Below are 17,341 nucleotides of genomic sequence, written 5' to 3'. Positions count from 1 at the left end.
CACATTCTGACAGGTCACAGCTTTCGGTGCAACACCGGATTTCCCCCCCACGTCGCCGGTTTTCCCGCAATTCCTCATTGCGACCTCATATTTTCGCAGGTAAGATGTGTCTTGTAATTGTCTGCTGCATGGTCTGCTTATTACATTGCATTATGCATTTATTTTCCTTGAGTTGCATGCTTTCCATATTTGGGCGATGATATAAAGCCTGAGCAATGTTTTCAGGAGCCTATTTATCACATTAAAAGAAAACGAAATATAATAGAATAAAAAAATTACACTCTCAGCTTCATGCTAGCTTAAAGCCTGTTACCCGACCCACGTTATGCGCCCTTTTACCGAAAAAAAAACAAACGATTTGTCATCTGGTACACTATTTTTAGCCTACCATAGGCTTATACAAACAAAGCTCACCTACAAAAGTAATACTTTTTCTCTGTATTCCCCACAGCTCCTGACAAACTAAAAAAACCTCTCGACCCGATTATTATACAGAACCCCAAAGGCACTTTTAAGAGCCAATTTCTCTATCTATCTATCTATCTATCTATCTATCTATCTATCTATCTATCTATCTATCTATCTATCTATCTATCTATCTATCTATCTATCTATCTATCTATCTATCTATCTATCTATCTATCTATCTATCTATCTATCTATCTATCTATCGTCTGTCTATAGCCTATCTGTTTGTATTTCTGTCCGTCTGTACCTGTGTGTATTTTATATAGAATATAGCTGTTTGTATTTCTGTTGTACCTGTCTCAGTCTGTGTGTTTTCTGTCTTGTCTGTATCAATCTGAGTGGATAATGGCCAACAGAGTTATGCTTGACCCCAAGGATCCTCATTATCAGGATGGGAAACGCATGGCTCTTGAAATGGAGTTTGACAGCATCTTAGTTGAAGCTAAGGTTAGTTGTCTTATGTACTTCATAAATACTGTAATTGAATGTAGATATTTAAGGAAAGGAGCACAGTTAATCAGGTGACTGACAATGCAGGATTTGATTAGACTATCAATATTCTTATACAGCAATATATATTCTATTTTAAACTACAGGAAGGGGGATGTTGTGGTAGGGTTGGCCAGTACATTAACCCCTTACTACAAAGACAAATGCACTTAATTAGAGCTCTCTCAATAGTTTGATCAGCATGAAAATTATGTGGATCATATGCTTGGGCCCTTACAGTCACCGCTTCTCAATCTGATCATTTTCGCCACTTGTCTTTTAGTTTCATTGCCTTAACATAAATCTTACAAACGATTGCATGTTGAACACACAGAAAGAAGCTGAGGAAAGGAAAAGAGCACGCTCTGGAGGTGACGCTCCACAGACCTCCAAAAGGGACTGTGTCGAGCGAGGCAAGCCCAGGGGGAGGCGTGGAGGGCGGAGAAAAGCCACAGCTACAGGTTGATATCTAAATCTTCAAGAGTTTTTATTTGTTTTGAATTTAGATATGAAATGGTGGACACATTCAAATTTGCACATTGTAATGGACGAGGAGAGTTTTTTTTTAAATTTCCTATGTTGAAAAATACATACAGAAAATTATGTATAGATAAAACATATTTAGAAATAAAGTTATTTACAGGAATATATCCCATCTGATTTTAAAACACTTTTCTTAGTATGTAGGCTAAAAGAAAAAAAACACACAAATGCAGTGAATGATTAAACTGTTCTTATTTTGCTATGTATTGATTCACAGCCACATACCCGACAGCTGACTGCTCTCTTCCGTCTAAGGAGGAGGTTTCAGTTCCTGGACCCTCAGCACAGACAGATCCTGAACGGCAGTTTGGTAAATCACAATATTCATTTAAATCAATCAAAGTTTATTTTATTTCAATGTGAGCAGAGCAGAATTAATTAAAAAAATAGTAAGATAAAAATGAAAACATTCATGAATAAATAAACTAAAAAAGTAAATGAAGATGAAAAAGTAGACAGATAAAACAACTAAATATTTAACCAATTAAACATTGCTGTAAAGGATTTGTAAGAGGATGAAATAGCCTAGAAAACTATTTAGTTTACTAGGCTGTGTATGAAGTATGAGCACTGTTTTCTTTTTTCAGCGCTCATTTCTGACAACAGGTAGAGATATGAAGACATAGTCACTGATTTTTGATTTTGACAGCAAGCAATCTCCAGAATCACTGATTCCACCTTTGATTGGGTTAACTCACTGATGTTTAACCAGCTGATCCACTTTTTCTTCCCCACACAGGTGACTGATTTCCTTCAGCCGGAGTGTGAGCTTCTCAGCCTGCAATCGAACTGCTCTGGCGATTGCACTTTATCCATGTGGGAGCTCTCTGTTCAGGTGACTGATGGGGCTGAAGGGACAGGCATCGACCGCATTAGCCTCAGACAGGGCAACGGTACCATCAACAGCAGCCTGGCCTCGGGCAACGAGAACATAACGTTGGTGTCCTACAGTGCATCCTGCTGTTCGCCTGATGTGCAGCTACTGGTTGTTGATCGAGTGGGTAGCGTAGGCTCCTGTTTCTACAGCATCCGGAAATCTGTGAACGTAACTACTACCACCAATAGCCCACAACCCCCAACAACTGCAACAGCAGCTTCTGTGTCATTGTCTACCAGCGAGGTTCAGTCTTTTGTTCTTTGCCTTAGCATTGCAATCCTAGGGCTAAACTAACCATTTGAAATGGGGATCAACTGACTGCTTACATATGTTAGTTTTGGGGAAGTGTTATATTTTGAAATTTTCTTTTGGCTTTGGGAAATCAACTACTGTACATAGTCAGATGCCAGTTTGCTAGGTACAATTAACAAAAAAAATATTCAACTTTATGATAATTTTGGAGGCTGTAGTTTGTTGAGTTAACTTGTGTTGCAATATACTGATGGTGTTTCTATTTTTTTGCTCTACCCTTATAGATGAACATTGATTTAACTGGGCAAACCACCTGGCAACTGAGAATATGGTCAGCTAATGTGGTTCATGATGTAAAACATATATTAAAAGATTTGAACTATGCAATATTAACCATAAGCTATACTGTACATTTGTAACCGGATAATTTGTTTATGACATTTTAAAACTTCCTTTAAAAGCTTAATGGGGTTGTGAATATCATAATATGATTGAGATGTCAGTCATGTGAACATGTCATTTGTTAATGATCCTTCAATCAAGGATCCTTCATTCATAAAAGGAATAATGCAGCTAGGTTGTGGAACAGGATTGGTGATTAAATGTGTATTCGATCATTTAAATGATATACAATGCTTTCTTACTATACATAAAGCTTGACAAAATAAAGCAATAAAAGTTATGTCCACTGTTGTCCTTTGGTAACAGAGGGAAAGGGAAGTGACCTAGTTGTTTCCAGTAACATTAGATTTCTAGTTCCATCTCCAGATATGGACTGGCAGCAGTAAAGGGATTTGTGAGGGTTTATTATAGGTGAAGTAAGCGATTTATTTATGTTAATATAAGTGTTAAATCGCTCTTTTTCATAAAGTGATCACTTATATAATGTGCACGTTTCATAAAGCCGATCTCTCAGTCACTTGCTCTGCTCTATGTAGTCGGCAAATACATTTTCGGGGATCCCACTACTGATAACCAATCAGAAGAGAGAACGCTACAAACCTGCACCCATCTCACTGACGGTGCACGTGCAGAGCAACAGATGGGTGAATGTATGCGCCTACGATGGCGGAGCAAGTCAAAATCCTTCCCAATGTTTGTTTTGATGGTTCTTATCATGTTTGATCACACTTATGGATCTGAGATGATGCTAGATAACTCGCTGCTTGAAGACCGCAGTGCATTAATGTGGTGACGTAGGGACGAGGGAGGGGACTGCTAACTGCAGTAACTGACAAGAAGTAAGCTAAACTGACCATTCTGCTTACTGAACCTGAACAAGAAATGTGTTTAAAAAAGGGTACCATGGTCCTAAAATATATTGCAATTTTTCTCGTTAAGGATAGGACAAAAATTATATTTGTATTACACACATACTATACAGTTAGAAGTAGGTCAGACAATGTTTAAGAAAAACTGTTACCCAACTGGGTAACACGTCATAATAATGTTGATTTATAAGTGATTCATAAGTCATTTGCCAGTCATATAAGACATTTGATAATGATTAACCAATAGTTTACAAAACAGTAATATAAATTCTTGGGTGATTAAAAAGTGCTATGTCAACATATCACAAATGTGCTGTTAGTATTCTTTATAACTTTTAGTAAATCATGAAATACTCATTAACAAATCATTGTTAAATTATCAATAAGTAATTTACAAACCATTCTGCATCCCCCTAATTTAAAATCTAAAACCTTTCATCAGGTAGCCTACATATATAGGCTATAGTAGGGCTGCCCTCGACTAAAAAGTTACAGTCAAATCATCCTATTTTTTTCCTGCTTATTGATCCATATTCTTATACATTCGCAAAACAAATCCAAAACCACACAGAGGCTGAAAGACCCAGTTTGTCTTCTTGAGTTGGAATAATATCATTTACTCGCACCAAAGAGATTGATTAAAAGCTTGAGATGTTTTCAAATTTTTATTAACCGTATAATAAGCTGCCATAATAAAATCACGATTAATTGAATCTAAGCAATTCCATGTAAAGTCCGACATTCTGCACCCCCATATAACCAGAATCAAAAGTCTTTGTTTCACATTTTGCAACTATTCGACTGTGAGATTGGCAGTCGAATCAGGCTCCTATTTGACTATTCGGGGTCAGCCCTATTGTGTATTTCCACTGCTATTCACCTGTTAAAAAGGAAATATAAAGGTATAAATTGAACTTCTACTGATCATGTTCAAATATTTGTGAAGACCATTAACGCGACTTTAATTGGACCAACAGTCATACTTCAGACGTTCATCATTTGGTGTTCTCTCCTGCTATTGGTTAACGAGATAAGCCCCTCTTTGCTTGACCTTTAAGTCACGCCTACTATTAAAACTCGGTCTGTGGTTGGATACCAAGCAAGTCAATCAAATGTGAACTTCCGGGTGTTGAATCGTTGCAAAACAGACTTTTCAGCCATACAGGAGCAGTGGAAGAGGACAGTCACTGGGAAAACCCTGGATAACTCAGCTTTAGGAAAAGTGAGTCTCAATTTGTGAACAGCAGAATGTTTAATTTAATAAAGTATTTTTTCACGTGAAAGCATTTGTGCTAGCTAGCTGGTTTACAAGCTTCATTCAGAAGCTGCTGACGTTACAAAACGTGTGGTACAGGAGCTATACATTGAGATAGTTAGCCTACATAGCTGACCGTATGTCATTGGTTTTGTCTAGGCCTATGTGTTGTACGTTTTATTTTATTTACAAGACTGTTGCACCGTTACTGTAGGCGACACATGTTCATACCACTTTAGCATGCCATTTAACATCATAGATAGCCTATATAGATATGATTTGACATGAGCAGGCACCCAAGGTTATACATTAGAACCTGCGTTAACATTATACATTTTGTCCCAAAAGTCTTTACATCGATCTGCCAAGGTACTGACATCTCTATAGATGATTAACCTATTTTAATTAAAGTAAATATTGTGGTGGGGGGTGTGTCTGGTTCTTTGTGTACTTTTTTTTTTTAGCATTTTTTTTTTAATATTTTTTTTTTGTATTTTTGCCTTTTTTTGTCACTCTTACCATCATACACCATATGACTTGTCTCCTTCATCTCTCTCCACTTGACTGTGTGCAGTGATGCTGGCAGAAGTTCTGCAGGTGCTGCGTGGGGCGGGTAAAGTGGGCTCTGCCATGCTCACCACCCAGGGAGAGCAGATCTGTTTTATGGCCTGCAACTCCTCCATGGGAGCAGGGGTCCAAGCTGCTCAGGACATGGTGGGAGGACTGGTGGGCACCTTTATGGGCGGCAGCAGTGCGGTAAGGCTTGCTGCATAGACCTCAAATGCATCACAGCATTCTTCTTTTGGGAATGTGCCATTTTCCGCGCACAGAAAGTTAATTTGAAATATTTGAATTGACATTTAAAATAATTGTTAAATGCAGCCTAATGTATATGTACATACTAATAATATTGTGTCTTGTCAAACTCTGCTGTGTCTATAGCAACAGTCAATAAAAGAGGATGTGTTTCCGGATGCCGAGGGCTGGGAGAACATGGACCCTGAGGAAGCAGCCAAATGGGCCATGGGTTCTGAATTCCCCCCAGATGTACCAGGGCAAAGCCAGACAGAAGCCGAAGCTGCAGCAGAGATGCCAACAGGTATTGTGGCATACCTGTATTTGGACAGAAATACTTTTAACCTGCATGGATATTTAAATGCCATTGGTCCTTTTCCCAGTGTTGAACGTATTGTAAAGGTAGTTTTATTCTGAAACACATCCAGTTATCTGAAGACTAGTCGTCAGGTGCAAAATATGAAGATTTTAGAAAACATTTGAATGTCGTGAAAAATTGGAAGTCTGATCTAAAAAGAATTGCCGTCTCCACTCCCACCACAGGAGTTCCTCCAACCCCAGGGGTTCCTCCTGCAGGAGGCTGGCCGGGACAGGGTGCCCGCTTCCTCCACACGGGCCCCAGCCTCCACCGCTACTACTGCCAGACCAGGTCTCTCCACGACACTGTGGTGGCCAGACTCACACCTGAGGACATCAAGAAAGCCAGGGAGGCCAAGCAAGCCTTAACCAAACCTGTCAGACAGAAGGTAGGTTGAAAAACTCAATCCGCAGACTGGCTTTTTCTTGTTGTTGAAAAACACGTGTTATTGCATATTATGAATATTCTCCATATTATATTTTCTTGTGTTCCTTTTGTAATCAGTGGCTTATCTTTATGGGTTATTCTGTTGAGTAGGCGTGTACCTAAAGAGACGGATCCTGTATTAAAAAGATGGTCATTATATGACTCAACCTTCATACATTTTTATCTTTGTCATGTGAGTGATTGTTCAGATAGAGAAAGGTGATGACTTGGATAGAAGCAATATGCAAAATAACTGTCATAGAAAATCAAGCTTTAAATGGAGAAGTGATAATACATAATTATAACATAAAGCTTTGATAGAATCTTAATAATTACTAGAATTTTTTCTTCAATATTTTTGTCCAGGCTAGGGGGTAGCTCTTTGTGGTGATTCATCTTATCTTTTATGCTTGTTGAGTAAATATACCGTGGTTATGTATTCATAGTGGCAGCTGCAGGAGAGAACCACAAAGACAGGTGCTAGGACTGTATTTTCAGTCAACTCATGTTATGTGATGTGTGTCATATACCATACACTATGTTGGCCTTTGTGGTGTAAGGTTACAGTCATATTAGTTCTGTCCTTTGTTTCTCTTTAAGCACAAGTCGAGAGTTAATTAGTGATTATCAATGAAGGTGTTTTGAAAGGATTGCAGATAAGTGCATTAGCGGTATGTGCTTTGATGATCGGCTGTGTCTTTCCTCAGCTAAGTGACCGTGCCAGAGAGAGGAAGGTGCCTGCCACAAGAATCAGCAGACTGGTCAACTTTGGGGGTAAGAACAATACTCCTAATGGATTGATTCTTCTATCTTTGTACATATCCTATTTAACAAAACACGTACATTGTTGTCAAAGAGACATTTTTGTTCCTTTAAAAGGTTGTCACACGGTATTTTATTTATTTTATTTTTATTTTTATTTAACCTTTATTTCACCAGGAAGGTCCCATTGAGTTACAGTAACTCTTCTCACAGGGAGTCCTGGCCAAGACAGGCAGCAGAAAAGAAGTTGCAGAATTTGCACAAGGCCACACACACACAAACAAAGTACACCACAATTGACACTATAATGCTAAAATTACACTTCATAACAGGCTATATAAAAACAAGCTAATACATACAGCTAAAAAAAACAAATTAAAAATAAATAAAAGGCATCAGGTTAAAAACAGTTGCAGTGTTCTTTTAGAGCTGATTGTAACATGTTTTTAAAGGTACTGAGTGGTGGGAGTGATTCCAGCTTTAGAGTGGCTTGAAGTTCATTCCAGACCTTTGGTGCATATGATGAGAAAGCTGTTGTACCCAGTTGTGTTCTTGTTAGTGGTCTGGTTAATAACATATATTCTGATGACCTTGTTTTGTAAACACTGTTATGGAAGGAAAGCAAATTTTAAATGTAAAGGGGTAGTTTACCCATTAGTGCTTTCGCAATAAAAATCAGTGCATGTAGTTTCCTTCTAAGGGAGAGGGAGGGCCATTGTACAGCCTCATACAGAATGCAGTGGTGAGTTCTAGCTGGGGCACCTGTGATGAAGCGCAGGGCTGAATGGTAAATTACATCTAGTTTGTTTAATAGCGATGAGGAAGAATGCATATAAATGAGGTCACCATAATCTAATACTGATAAGAAAGTGCTCTGCACTAACCTTTTCCTTGCTAAATGAGGAAAACACTTTTTCATGCGAAAAAAGAAACCTAATTTAGGTCTAAGTTTTTTTTTAAAGGCTCACAATATGGACCCCGAGAGACAGCTTATCATCAAGCCAGATACCTAAGTATTTATAAGACGATACTCTCTATTATCGTACCATCCTGAGTTGTTAAAGTGATGTTTATTGGAGAGCGTGAACGGGTAAAAATCATTGACTTAGTTTTTGTAGCATTTAGTACCAACTTTAAGCTTACCAGAGATTTTTGTACTACACTAAAAGCAGACTGTAAATATGTAATTGCTTCACTGACTGATGTGGGTATCTCATCACATCGGGATAAATAAAGCATTGCACAATAACATTTTTAGGTTATAAAACACGAGGCGACAACCTACTGGTAATACAGAATAAAGAGAGAAGTAATAACACACATACAGTGGAGCTTTTAAACTAAATGTCTTGACTTCCCTATACTATCAATCCTCAAGCGACAACTCTGCAAGACACTGTTTTATCCTATTAAGGCTGACTGACATTAAGGCATTTTTTCTAATCAATACATGTTTTTCTTATAGAGTATTTATCAGTTGTCGGAGGTTATGAAAAACTCTTCGATGTTTTGCAGACATGAAATACCATGGCAACAACAGCTGGGTCAAATCAACCTTTCCCTCAAGCAGCTGTCAAGTGCGCCCATATTAAAAATCACTTGTGTGTCCGTCTCTCTGCTACAGGACTGGCAGTAGGGCTGGGCTTTGGTGCCATTGCAGAAGTGGCCAAGCAGTCGCTGGGAGGCAAACAGAAAGGAGGTAAAGATATCACATTCTCTTTATTTCTCCCATCTCCTTTTCTGTCCTCCTACTCTCCCTTCTGTCCAGCATATGTTCTACTACAGAGCCCGCAGACAGCTGCTCAGCCCTGGAGAGGTTTCTCATGTGTCGGCACCTGCTATGCTCTGGACAGGCCTTAAATCACACCTGTTAACAAACTTACACGGGGGATTAAATATGTGTGTTTAATGATGTGTAACTGCCACAGACACTGCTTTCTACGATTGGCTATTAAAGGTGGGGGCAGTGATTCTGGAATGTGTTTGTTCTCAAAATCACAATAAATGTCAAATCAGTGAATATATATTCTCCTCACGATCTGCTACCTGTCTATACTGCGTGTGTGCTTAAAAAAAGTCTGGTGTTTAACACAGCCCAAGCTCTGTAAACTGGTGTGTAAAATGGTACAAACACCATTTTTTTCAGCGCAAACAGTACGTACAGGTAGCGGATATTACATGTTTCATATCACTGCGTATAATCTGTGTATGTTTGTGTGTCTGTCTGGTAGACATGAATTCCCTCTTAGACTCTCCCTTGCTGTCGGAGGCCAACGCTGAGAGAATAGTCAACACACTGTGCAAGGTCCGCGGGGCTGCACTCAAGATAGGACAGATGCTCAGCATTCAAGGTACACACACTTTAACGGTGGCAACGGCATCACTGCAGAGTGGTGCTCAGCTGTCCTTGTGGTAACAGAGGATGTCTAGGAAATGTGTGCTATTCTGCTTACTCTTCTCTCCTACATATATCTTTTCAGACAACTCCTTTATCAACCCTCAGCTGCAGAAGATTTTCGAGAGGGTCCGACAGAGCGCAGACTTCATGCCCGCCTGGCAGATGAATGTAAGCATAAAACGACCCTGACATCTAGTAATCTTGTGGACTAGCAGCAAGAAAAGAAAAAAACCCTGGACAAGAAAGTGCTGCATTGTGTGTAGTCTGGCTGCAAGATGTGATTGTACTCCAGTAATAATTTGACCTGTTTTCTATTCATCTGGCTGTTCACAGGTGCAGCTTGATGTATGCCTGATCTTCAAAGGCTTGAAAGGATGTTTTCAGGCTTTTTAAATTGGATAACTTTTTCTTGTGTGTTGGGGTCTTGATTATGTAGAAAGTGCTGGAGGAGGAACTGGGGTCCGGCTGGAGAGAGAAGCTGTCGTCCTTTGAAGACAAACCGTTTGCTGCGGCGTCCATCGGCCAGGTGCATCATGGGGTGTTGAAAGACGGTAGAGAAATAGCCATGAAGATCCAGGTAATTCACACATACTCTATTTATGTCTCTCCCTACTCTCAACAAATTGTCTTTCTCTTGTCTGCATTGATTGTGTATTTACTATGTTTGGCTTCCCATCTTGCTCCCAGTACCCCGGAGTGGCAGAGAGCATCCACAGCGACATCAACAACCTCATGTCAGTTCTGAAAATGAGCGTGATCCTGCCAGGAGGTAACAACTCTAACAATAGTTTTTAAATTGTTTGTTTTTCTATACAGATTCATAAAGTAATTATATAAAAAGAAATGCAATAATTTTTTTAAAAGTTGAAGGCACTTACTTACGTACATAGGAAAGTAAAATCTATCAGCACAAGTTGGCCTGAAAAGTCATATTATTTTGTAGCTTAATGAAACATAATTGAACACGAGTGTCGGCTATTGTTCCTCTGTAATTAACTTAAATTCTGCAGGTTTGGAGATAATGCAACATAATAATTGTATCTGGATATAACTGCAGTTTCAAGGTATTGTTGTCATCCTTCTCTGGCTGTACCTAATCAATATATTGCCAGGGGACCATATGTGCCTCTGTCATTGATTTGTTTTTAAATGACCATGGGGTGGTGCTGTAGTCTAGGTCAAAATGAGATGATACCATAGTAACTGAGGCTGTGTTCAGAAAGCCATACTAACGTCCTACATCCTACATACTCACCATCTATATACTACATACTGTCTACTCAAAGATCGATTGTGTATGTGAGGTGCGTCGAAACGTTTTCAGTTGAAGTATACTCAAGCAGTAAAGAATTTCTTCTTCTTCTTATAAGATTCAGGCTGTTTAGACGCTGTTTGGCGTATAATCGCCCTCCACAGGTTAGATATTGAACTAGATTTTTACAGTCCTGTGTTCATCATCTGTGTTTTAGACCTCTTGTTTTATAATCTAAGTAGGCCTATCTTTAAGAACACTAATCACGTTTCGTGGCGACTCAGTAATGAAACTGAAAGTAGATATAATATCGCTAATAGCCTAAATGAAAACAGACGGTCAAAACAGCGTCCAAATGAGCTAAAATCCTTAATACAATAAACAGTAACATGGCACACTTATTTTTAGGTAAGCTCTAATTAATTATTTATTCATTTATTTCACACGTTTATGTTTTGAGGAGGAGGATCCCTCCAGTGAGGTGTGTGGAACAAACACAGCATTCAGTTCTGATCTGATTTTATATACTATCTGGTTCTGATCTATCTCCACTATCAGACTGGCATCACTCATTTCACTTAGTAACTCTAATGTTGTTAGGTATTTATCGTCATCTCTTATCTATTGTAAGCGTTTATGAATGACTGCATGTACAGTTTGCGGACCCCAAACAATGTCGTTGCCTAGCAACTTGCTCGAAAATATTTCATTTTCCTGGGCGGGTAGAATTGACCCAGTGCATTGTTGGGCGGTTGAGTAGGACAAGTATCCAATCGATCCATACCCAAAATCTTCCCGGAAGTTAGTACTCATCCGGGAATTTCTCGCATACCCAAACTCGCATACCCAACCGTCACATACTCAAATTGAATTCAAAATGAGTATGAGTAGGACGTTAGTATGGCTTTCCGAACACAACCTGAGTGACATTACAGGCAACTGCATCATTTATGGCGATATTACTGTTGCTTCCTGGTAAAGCCCAATCCTACACACTTCAGTCCATAACAGTCCATGAAAACTTTCCTATTTTGCCTGATTGGCAGACACTGTGTTATGTTGGGCGATGACATGGTTCTTTAGTTTTTCTCTATTTATTTTTCCACAGGTCTGTTTGCAGAGAGTAGCCTAGAGGTTCTTCAGAGGGAGCTGGAATGGGAGTGTGACTACAAGAGGGAAGCAGAGTGTGCCAAGAAGTTCAGGTAGGTTTATTTGGCATTTTGAACCGTAACGCCTCCTACACTGAAGCTCAAACCTTACACACCGAGACTATATAAAAGTCAATTGCTCCTGTATGTGCATGTTTTCTAACTGATTTCACATTATATACTATAAACCATCCGTTGTGACTGGTGGGTTTTCTTTCTTTTTTTTCTGTCCATTTGTCCGGCCTTCAGGTCCCTGCTGGAGGGAAATGAGAAATTCCAAGTCCCTGAGGTGATTGATGAGCTGTCAGCCCGCAGAGTGCTGGCTATGGAGCTGGTGCAGGGAGTCCCACTGGACCGCTGTGTAGACCTGGACCAGGAGACCAGGAACCAGGTACAGGGGTTGACTTAACAGGCGGACGCACAACCCCATTTGTTATGACATTTCTGCACCAACGCTTTCTTACACCAGGAAACAAGGAATAATATACAAGTTCCTCCATGGAGTAAAAGTGCTGGAAGCTATAAACTCAAGAAAAGCAAAAAGAAAAGGTCAAGCAGTTTTATACAAGTGCCTTGGTGAGCCTGCTGCATAGGACGCTATGTGGCTGAAAGATCCAACTCATCACAGTCTGGACCTCTTTTAGGAAACAATCAGAGCTTATGCACCATGACAAGCTCTGTGAATTGAAATGTATTGTATATCCATATTCCACCCCTGGTTGGTAATAGGAAGCGTTATTTAGATCACTTTAATATGTAGCACATGCCGTAATGTGACAAGTGCAGAACTGAGCTGATGCATTACTAATTGACCACGATAGGAAACGCACTACTTGTTGTTGGCAAATGATACAGCAGGGACTCAAACACAGCTTGGAAAAGGACAGCAGTGGGGAAAATCCCAACTGTGTGCCACTGAAAAAAATCTGCATTTAACAGTTGAGGTTTATGCATGAGCGTACAGCCAGGCAGCACCCTTTAAGCATGGTGAGCGCCTGGCCGTGCACCGTGGCAGAGATAATGGATAATAGCGTGGCAGTAAACACAAAGCTTTCCCCTTATTCCACTGTCTCCAGATCAGTTACAACATCCTCCAGCTGTGTCTCACGGAGCTGTTTGAGTTCAGGTTCATGCAGACCGATCCCAACTGGGCCAACTTCTTCTACAACTCGGAGACCAACAAGGTGAGGGGGGGAGGCAGTCAATTGTTGACGCCATATTCATTTATACCGATAATAATAATATAGTAATGAAAACAAGAAAGGCAATAACAGTCCCATCTATTTCTTAAGGTTGTTCTGTTGGACTTTGGAGCGTGCAGAGACTACCCAGAATCCTTCACAGATGACTACATACAGGTGAGATGACTTTAAAATGATCCCATCACACCAGTGAACCACGCAACATGATTTATGCAACGAGATTTCTGTGAATAATAAATAATTCAACACTAGTCTTTGGCAAAAATGTTGTGTTGGCTGAGGAAAACCGTTCATACACAGTCGTATGCGTGTGCACTCATTCCCGTACTTGTAGCTAGTTAAGTATAGTGCTGCCTTAACGCATAGCTCATCCAATAAACATGATATAGACCTATCCGTATCATCAATTGTCTGTTGGCTGTCCAGGTGGTGCACGCGGCCTCCGTGGGCGATCGAGCCACTGTACTCTCCAAATCCAAGGACCTGAAATTCCTGACAGGCTTCGAGGCCAAGGTGAGGTATTCTTATATTTTAGTCTCTGCTGCTGCTGCTGCTGCTGCTGTGCTCATTTATTTTTGATATGGTTGATCCTCCTCTGTCTCTTCTGTGTCTCTCCCTCCCTCCATTTACAGCCATAGTGCACAATCCTACTTCTTCTCTTTCCACATTATCTTGGATCTCTGCTAGAGAGGTCATGCTCTCAGCCCCGTCTGCCATATGTCTTAGATTAATACATTGTTTTTTATTAACTTTAGTGGACACAAAGAGGTTACAGTCCCTGTTTCAACAGTGACTGCAAATCAGTGTGTTTGTGTTGTCTAGCATACCATGCAATGCTCCACTGTACAGCTATGGGCTTCTTGAGGCCTTAAGACACACTCGCACTAGGCAATCATACCATGCTCAAGCACGATTGATTCTTAAAATGTGTTTGTTTAACCAGTGTGAGTGCTCTGTACCAGGCTCAAGCACGGTACACTTCCTTGGCCCTGTCACAGTTGGAAGAGTGAGGTCCTGACGTCAATTTGTATATGAGACTGTTCCCATTAACTCACATTTAAGAAAATGTCACAAAAGGGTTTGCGTTGGTCTGAATTAGAATGTTTGCTGAAAATTTGGCAACACACTGAAAGCTAACCCAACAACCGTGCGTTGTCAACAAACAAAGACACATCTTGTCCACCTCAGTCAATGCATGTGTTGTATTACGACGTGATGACATTAAGGCGAGAAGCTATCGTGTCCAGGCCCAGATGTTTTGAAGCAGTGTGAGTGCAGGCTGGGCCTGGCCAGCAGGGGAGGAGGGAAGGGGGCCATCATTTTTAAAGCACGTCGCGTATCATGTAGGCCCAGTGTTAGTACGCCATAAGCTCCGTTGACTGCCATGCACAGATAATTACTTTGCACACAAACTGCATTGTAACACCTCTCCATGCTTTCCACAGGCCTTTGGAGACGCCCACGTGGAGGCGGTGATGATCCTGGGCGAGGCCTTTGCCTCTTCCGAGCCCTTTGACTTTGGGGCTCAGAGCACCACGCAGCGCATCCAGAGCCTGGTCCCCGTCATGCTACAACACCGCCTCACTCCTCCACCAGAGGAGAGCTACTCACTGCACCGCAAGATGGCCGGCTCCTTCCTCATCTGCTCTAAGCTCAACGCACGCATACCCTGCAAGGACATGTTCTTAGATATATACAATGCCTACCAACAGAGGAGGACGGCAGCACAGGCCACACCTTCGGACACGGTTACCGCCTAAATATGTCAAGACTTTTTTCAGAGTGGGCTGTTGAGTTAAAGGGACGGAAAATACATAGTCTTGAATCCAGAAGTGGAGACATTGGAAAATACTTTACACCATTTAAATCTGTAACAGACTATGGCAGCATGCTCTGATGTGGACCATGTGCTTGACTTTCCATGTCTGTTTCCTCTCAGTGCTACATTTCACTGACGCTGGTGTGGGGGATCACGCTTCAACATGTCACTCTTTATGACTCATTGAGGCTTGACCAAGCTCTTACTTAAATACTTGATAATCGTGATTACTCATGAATACTTTTAAAATTATGGTGATAATTGTATCATAATAAATATGTTCTAAAGTCAAAATGGCCACAGTACTAATTGAACCTGTATATTAACTGAAAAGAGAGTATTTAATCAATTTTGAATGTTGGTGGTTTTGTGTTTGATCATATGGGCCCAATGGTTTCATCTCTCCATCACAGCAAAAGCACTACACAATGCTGCTGTGCATTTACGATGACTGTGTTCGGTGCTTCTAAAGAAAAAATGTATATTCCCTTTGTGCTTCCCTGGCAAACCAAACCAATTAATTTTGGCTCTCTTTGACAGCGAGGTCCGCCATTTTTCCAAGACAATGGCTTATCTTCTGTTTTAAGTAATCCCGCATTGATGCTGCCAAGTGCTGCTGTCTCCTGCTAAAAGGACATTGTGTGTGCGTGCTGTTTGACGAGTTGGTAAGTAAAGCATTTTCTGAGTTGAGATGACTGACAGACTAGAGGAGCTGTTAATCAAAGGCATTAGTGAAGACTTTGAGTTATGGCCTTTTCAGAAGAAAGTATATTTGACGCAAAACTTTATGATTTAAAAAATACTGTCCATGTTTGAACATTTCTGTAGGAAGGAAATGTATGCTGTAATCCATAATGCATTGTTTTTCTGTTCAATGAAATAAAAAATAACTTTACTGGTAGCAGGTGTCAGGATTATGCCATAAACCAAGGATGTCCTTCCCTCTGTATTGATGTTTCCATTTCAGGGTTGAGACCTCTTTGGGAAATGGCACTGACTGGAGGCCATTTTTGACCTCATCCTCCACCTACTTCACTCTTTTATTGATCGTTAAGCATCACGGTCCAATTATTTCCGCTCACAAAAAAATGTAAGACTTGAGCTAATGGTGGCATTGATGAATCTATTTTTCTCAGGAACTATTTCTGTTTTCAAGGCAGCGCTGCCTGTTGTGTCTCCAGTCGAGCCGTCACAGTCTGCAGGCCATTCACTAAATACTTCACAGCACAGCAGCAGGGATGTGAGGCTTTTTCACTGGCTTCATTAGAACCTAATGGAGGAAGATGCTGCTTTTCACCGTATGTCCATTAGCAGTTGCTGTTAGCGTCCCTCCATTGAGCTTTGTCACATCCCATACAGCACAGCTGCTCAGCCGGTCCTGCAAGTACAAAAAAAGACCACTGAAGTACCCTTAATTTAAGTCTACTTAGCATGGTTCATGTGCGCTGAATGTTCTAAAATTGTGCTATATCATTAGTGCAACTGAAAACACAGGCCTACGTAAATGCATCTAAGTGAACTTGACTATACTATTTTGAGACACCATTAAGATGCACTTAAATATACATACATAAATCGTTTCTAACTAATGTCATTGTACAAGAAAATCTACTTTTTCCTAGTCAAAGTATATTTTAAGTTATATTTTATACACTTGTAATATATTTGAAATATATGTATAATTCAATCCAAATGTATTAAAGATACACTGTGTGGACCTGATGTACTACCTCAAAATCCCAGTTTATTTTCCTGGGTTCTAGGAATAGGCCACGGCTAATAACTGCAGCACATGTCGAGAGAAGAAGAAAAAGCACATTCTTCTCCTGTAGTTTCACGCAACGGAAAGTTGGAGTGTTTCTGTGCGTGTAAGGAGCAGCTGGCTCCAGTTTATTGGAGGGGAACAGGCTCCATTTGGCCCCAGACTCAGACTGGTGAAGGGAACAGTTCATTTATGCATGTTTGTGCAGAGAAACATAAAGTTTAATTGTTGTTGGATAGAACCGACTGACATTTTGCTACAGTT

At 40.3% G+C, this 17,341-nt stretch overlaps 1 protein-coding gene across 1 annotated transcript; it reads left to right on the top strand.

The window, feature by feature from the left end:
• Positions 1–5,032: 5,032 nt before the first annotated feature.
• On the top strand, positions 5,033–16,087 carry coq8b (coenzyme Q8B). The gene is made up of 16 exons (XM_080053540.1): positions 5,033–5,122; positions 5,730–5,911; positions 6,098–6,254; positions 6,494–6,696; positions 7,442–7,508; positions 9,121–9,195; positions 9,728–9,847; positions 9,977–10,062; positions 10,331–10,471; positions 10,582–10,663; positions 12,255–12,348; positions 12,544–12,685; positions 13,371–13,478; positions 13,587–13,652; positions 13,923–14,009; positions 14,942–16,087. Coding segments are annotated over exons 1-16 (1,926 nt in total). The 5' UTR covers positions 5,033–5,121; the 3' UTR covers positions 15,257–16,087.
• Positions 16,088–17,341: the final 1,254 nt, after the last annotated feature.

This window comes from Ammodytes marinus, assembly GCF_949987685.1.
Source record: "Ammodytes marinus genome assembly, chromosome: 3".
Classification (NCBI taxonomy): domain Eukaryota; kingdom Metazoa; phylum Chordata; class Actinopteri; order Uranoscopiformes; family Ammodytidae; genus Ammodytes; species Ammodytes marinus.
This window is presented reverse-complemented; position numbering and strand designations above follow the sequence as displayed.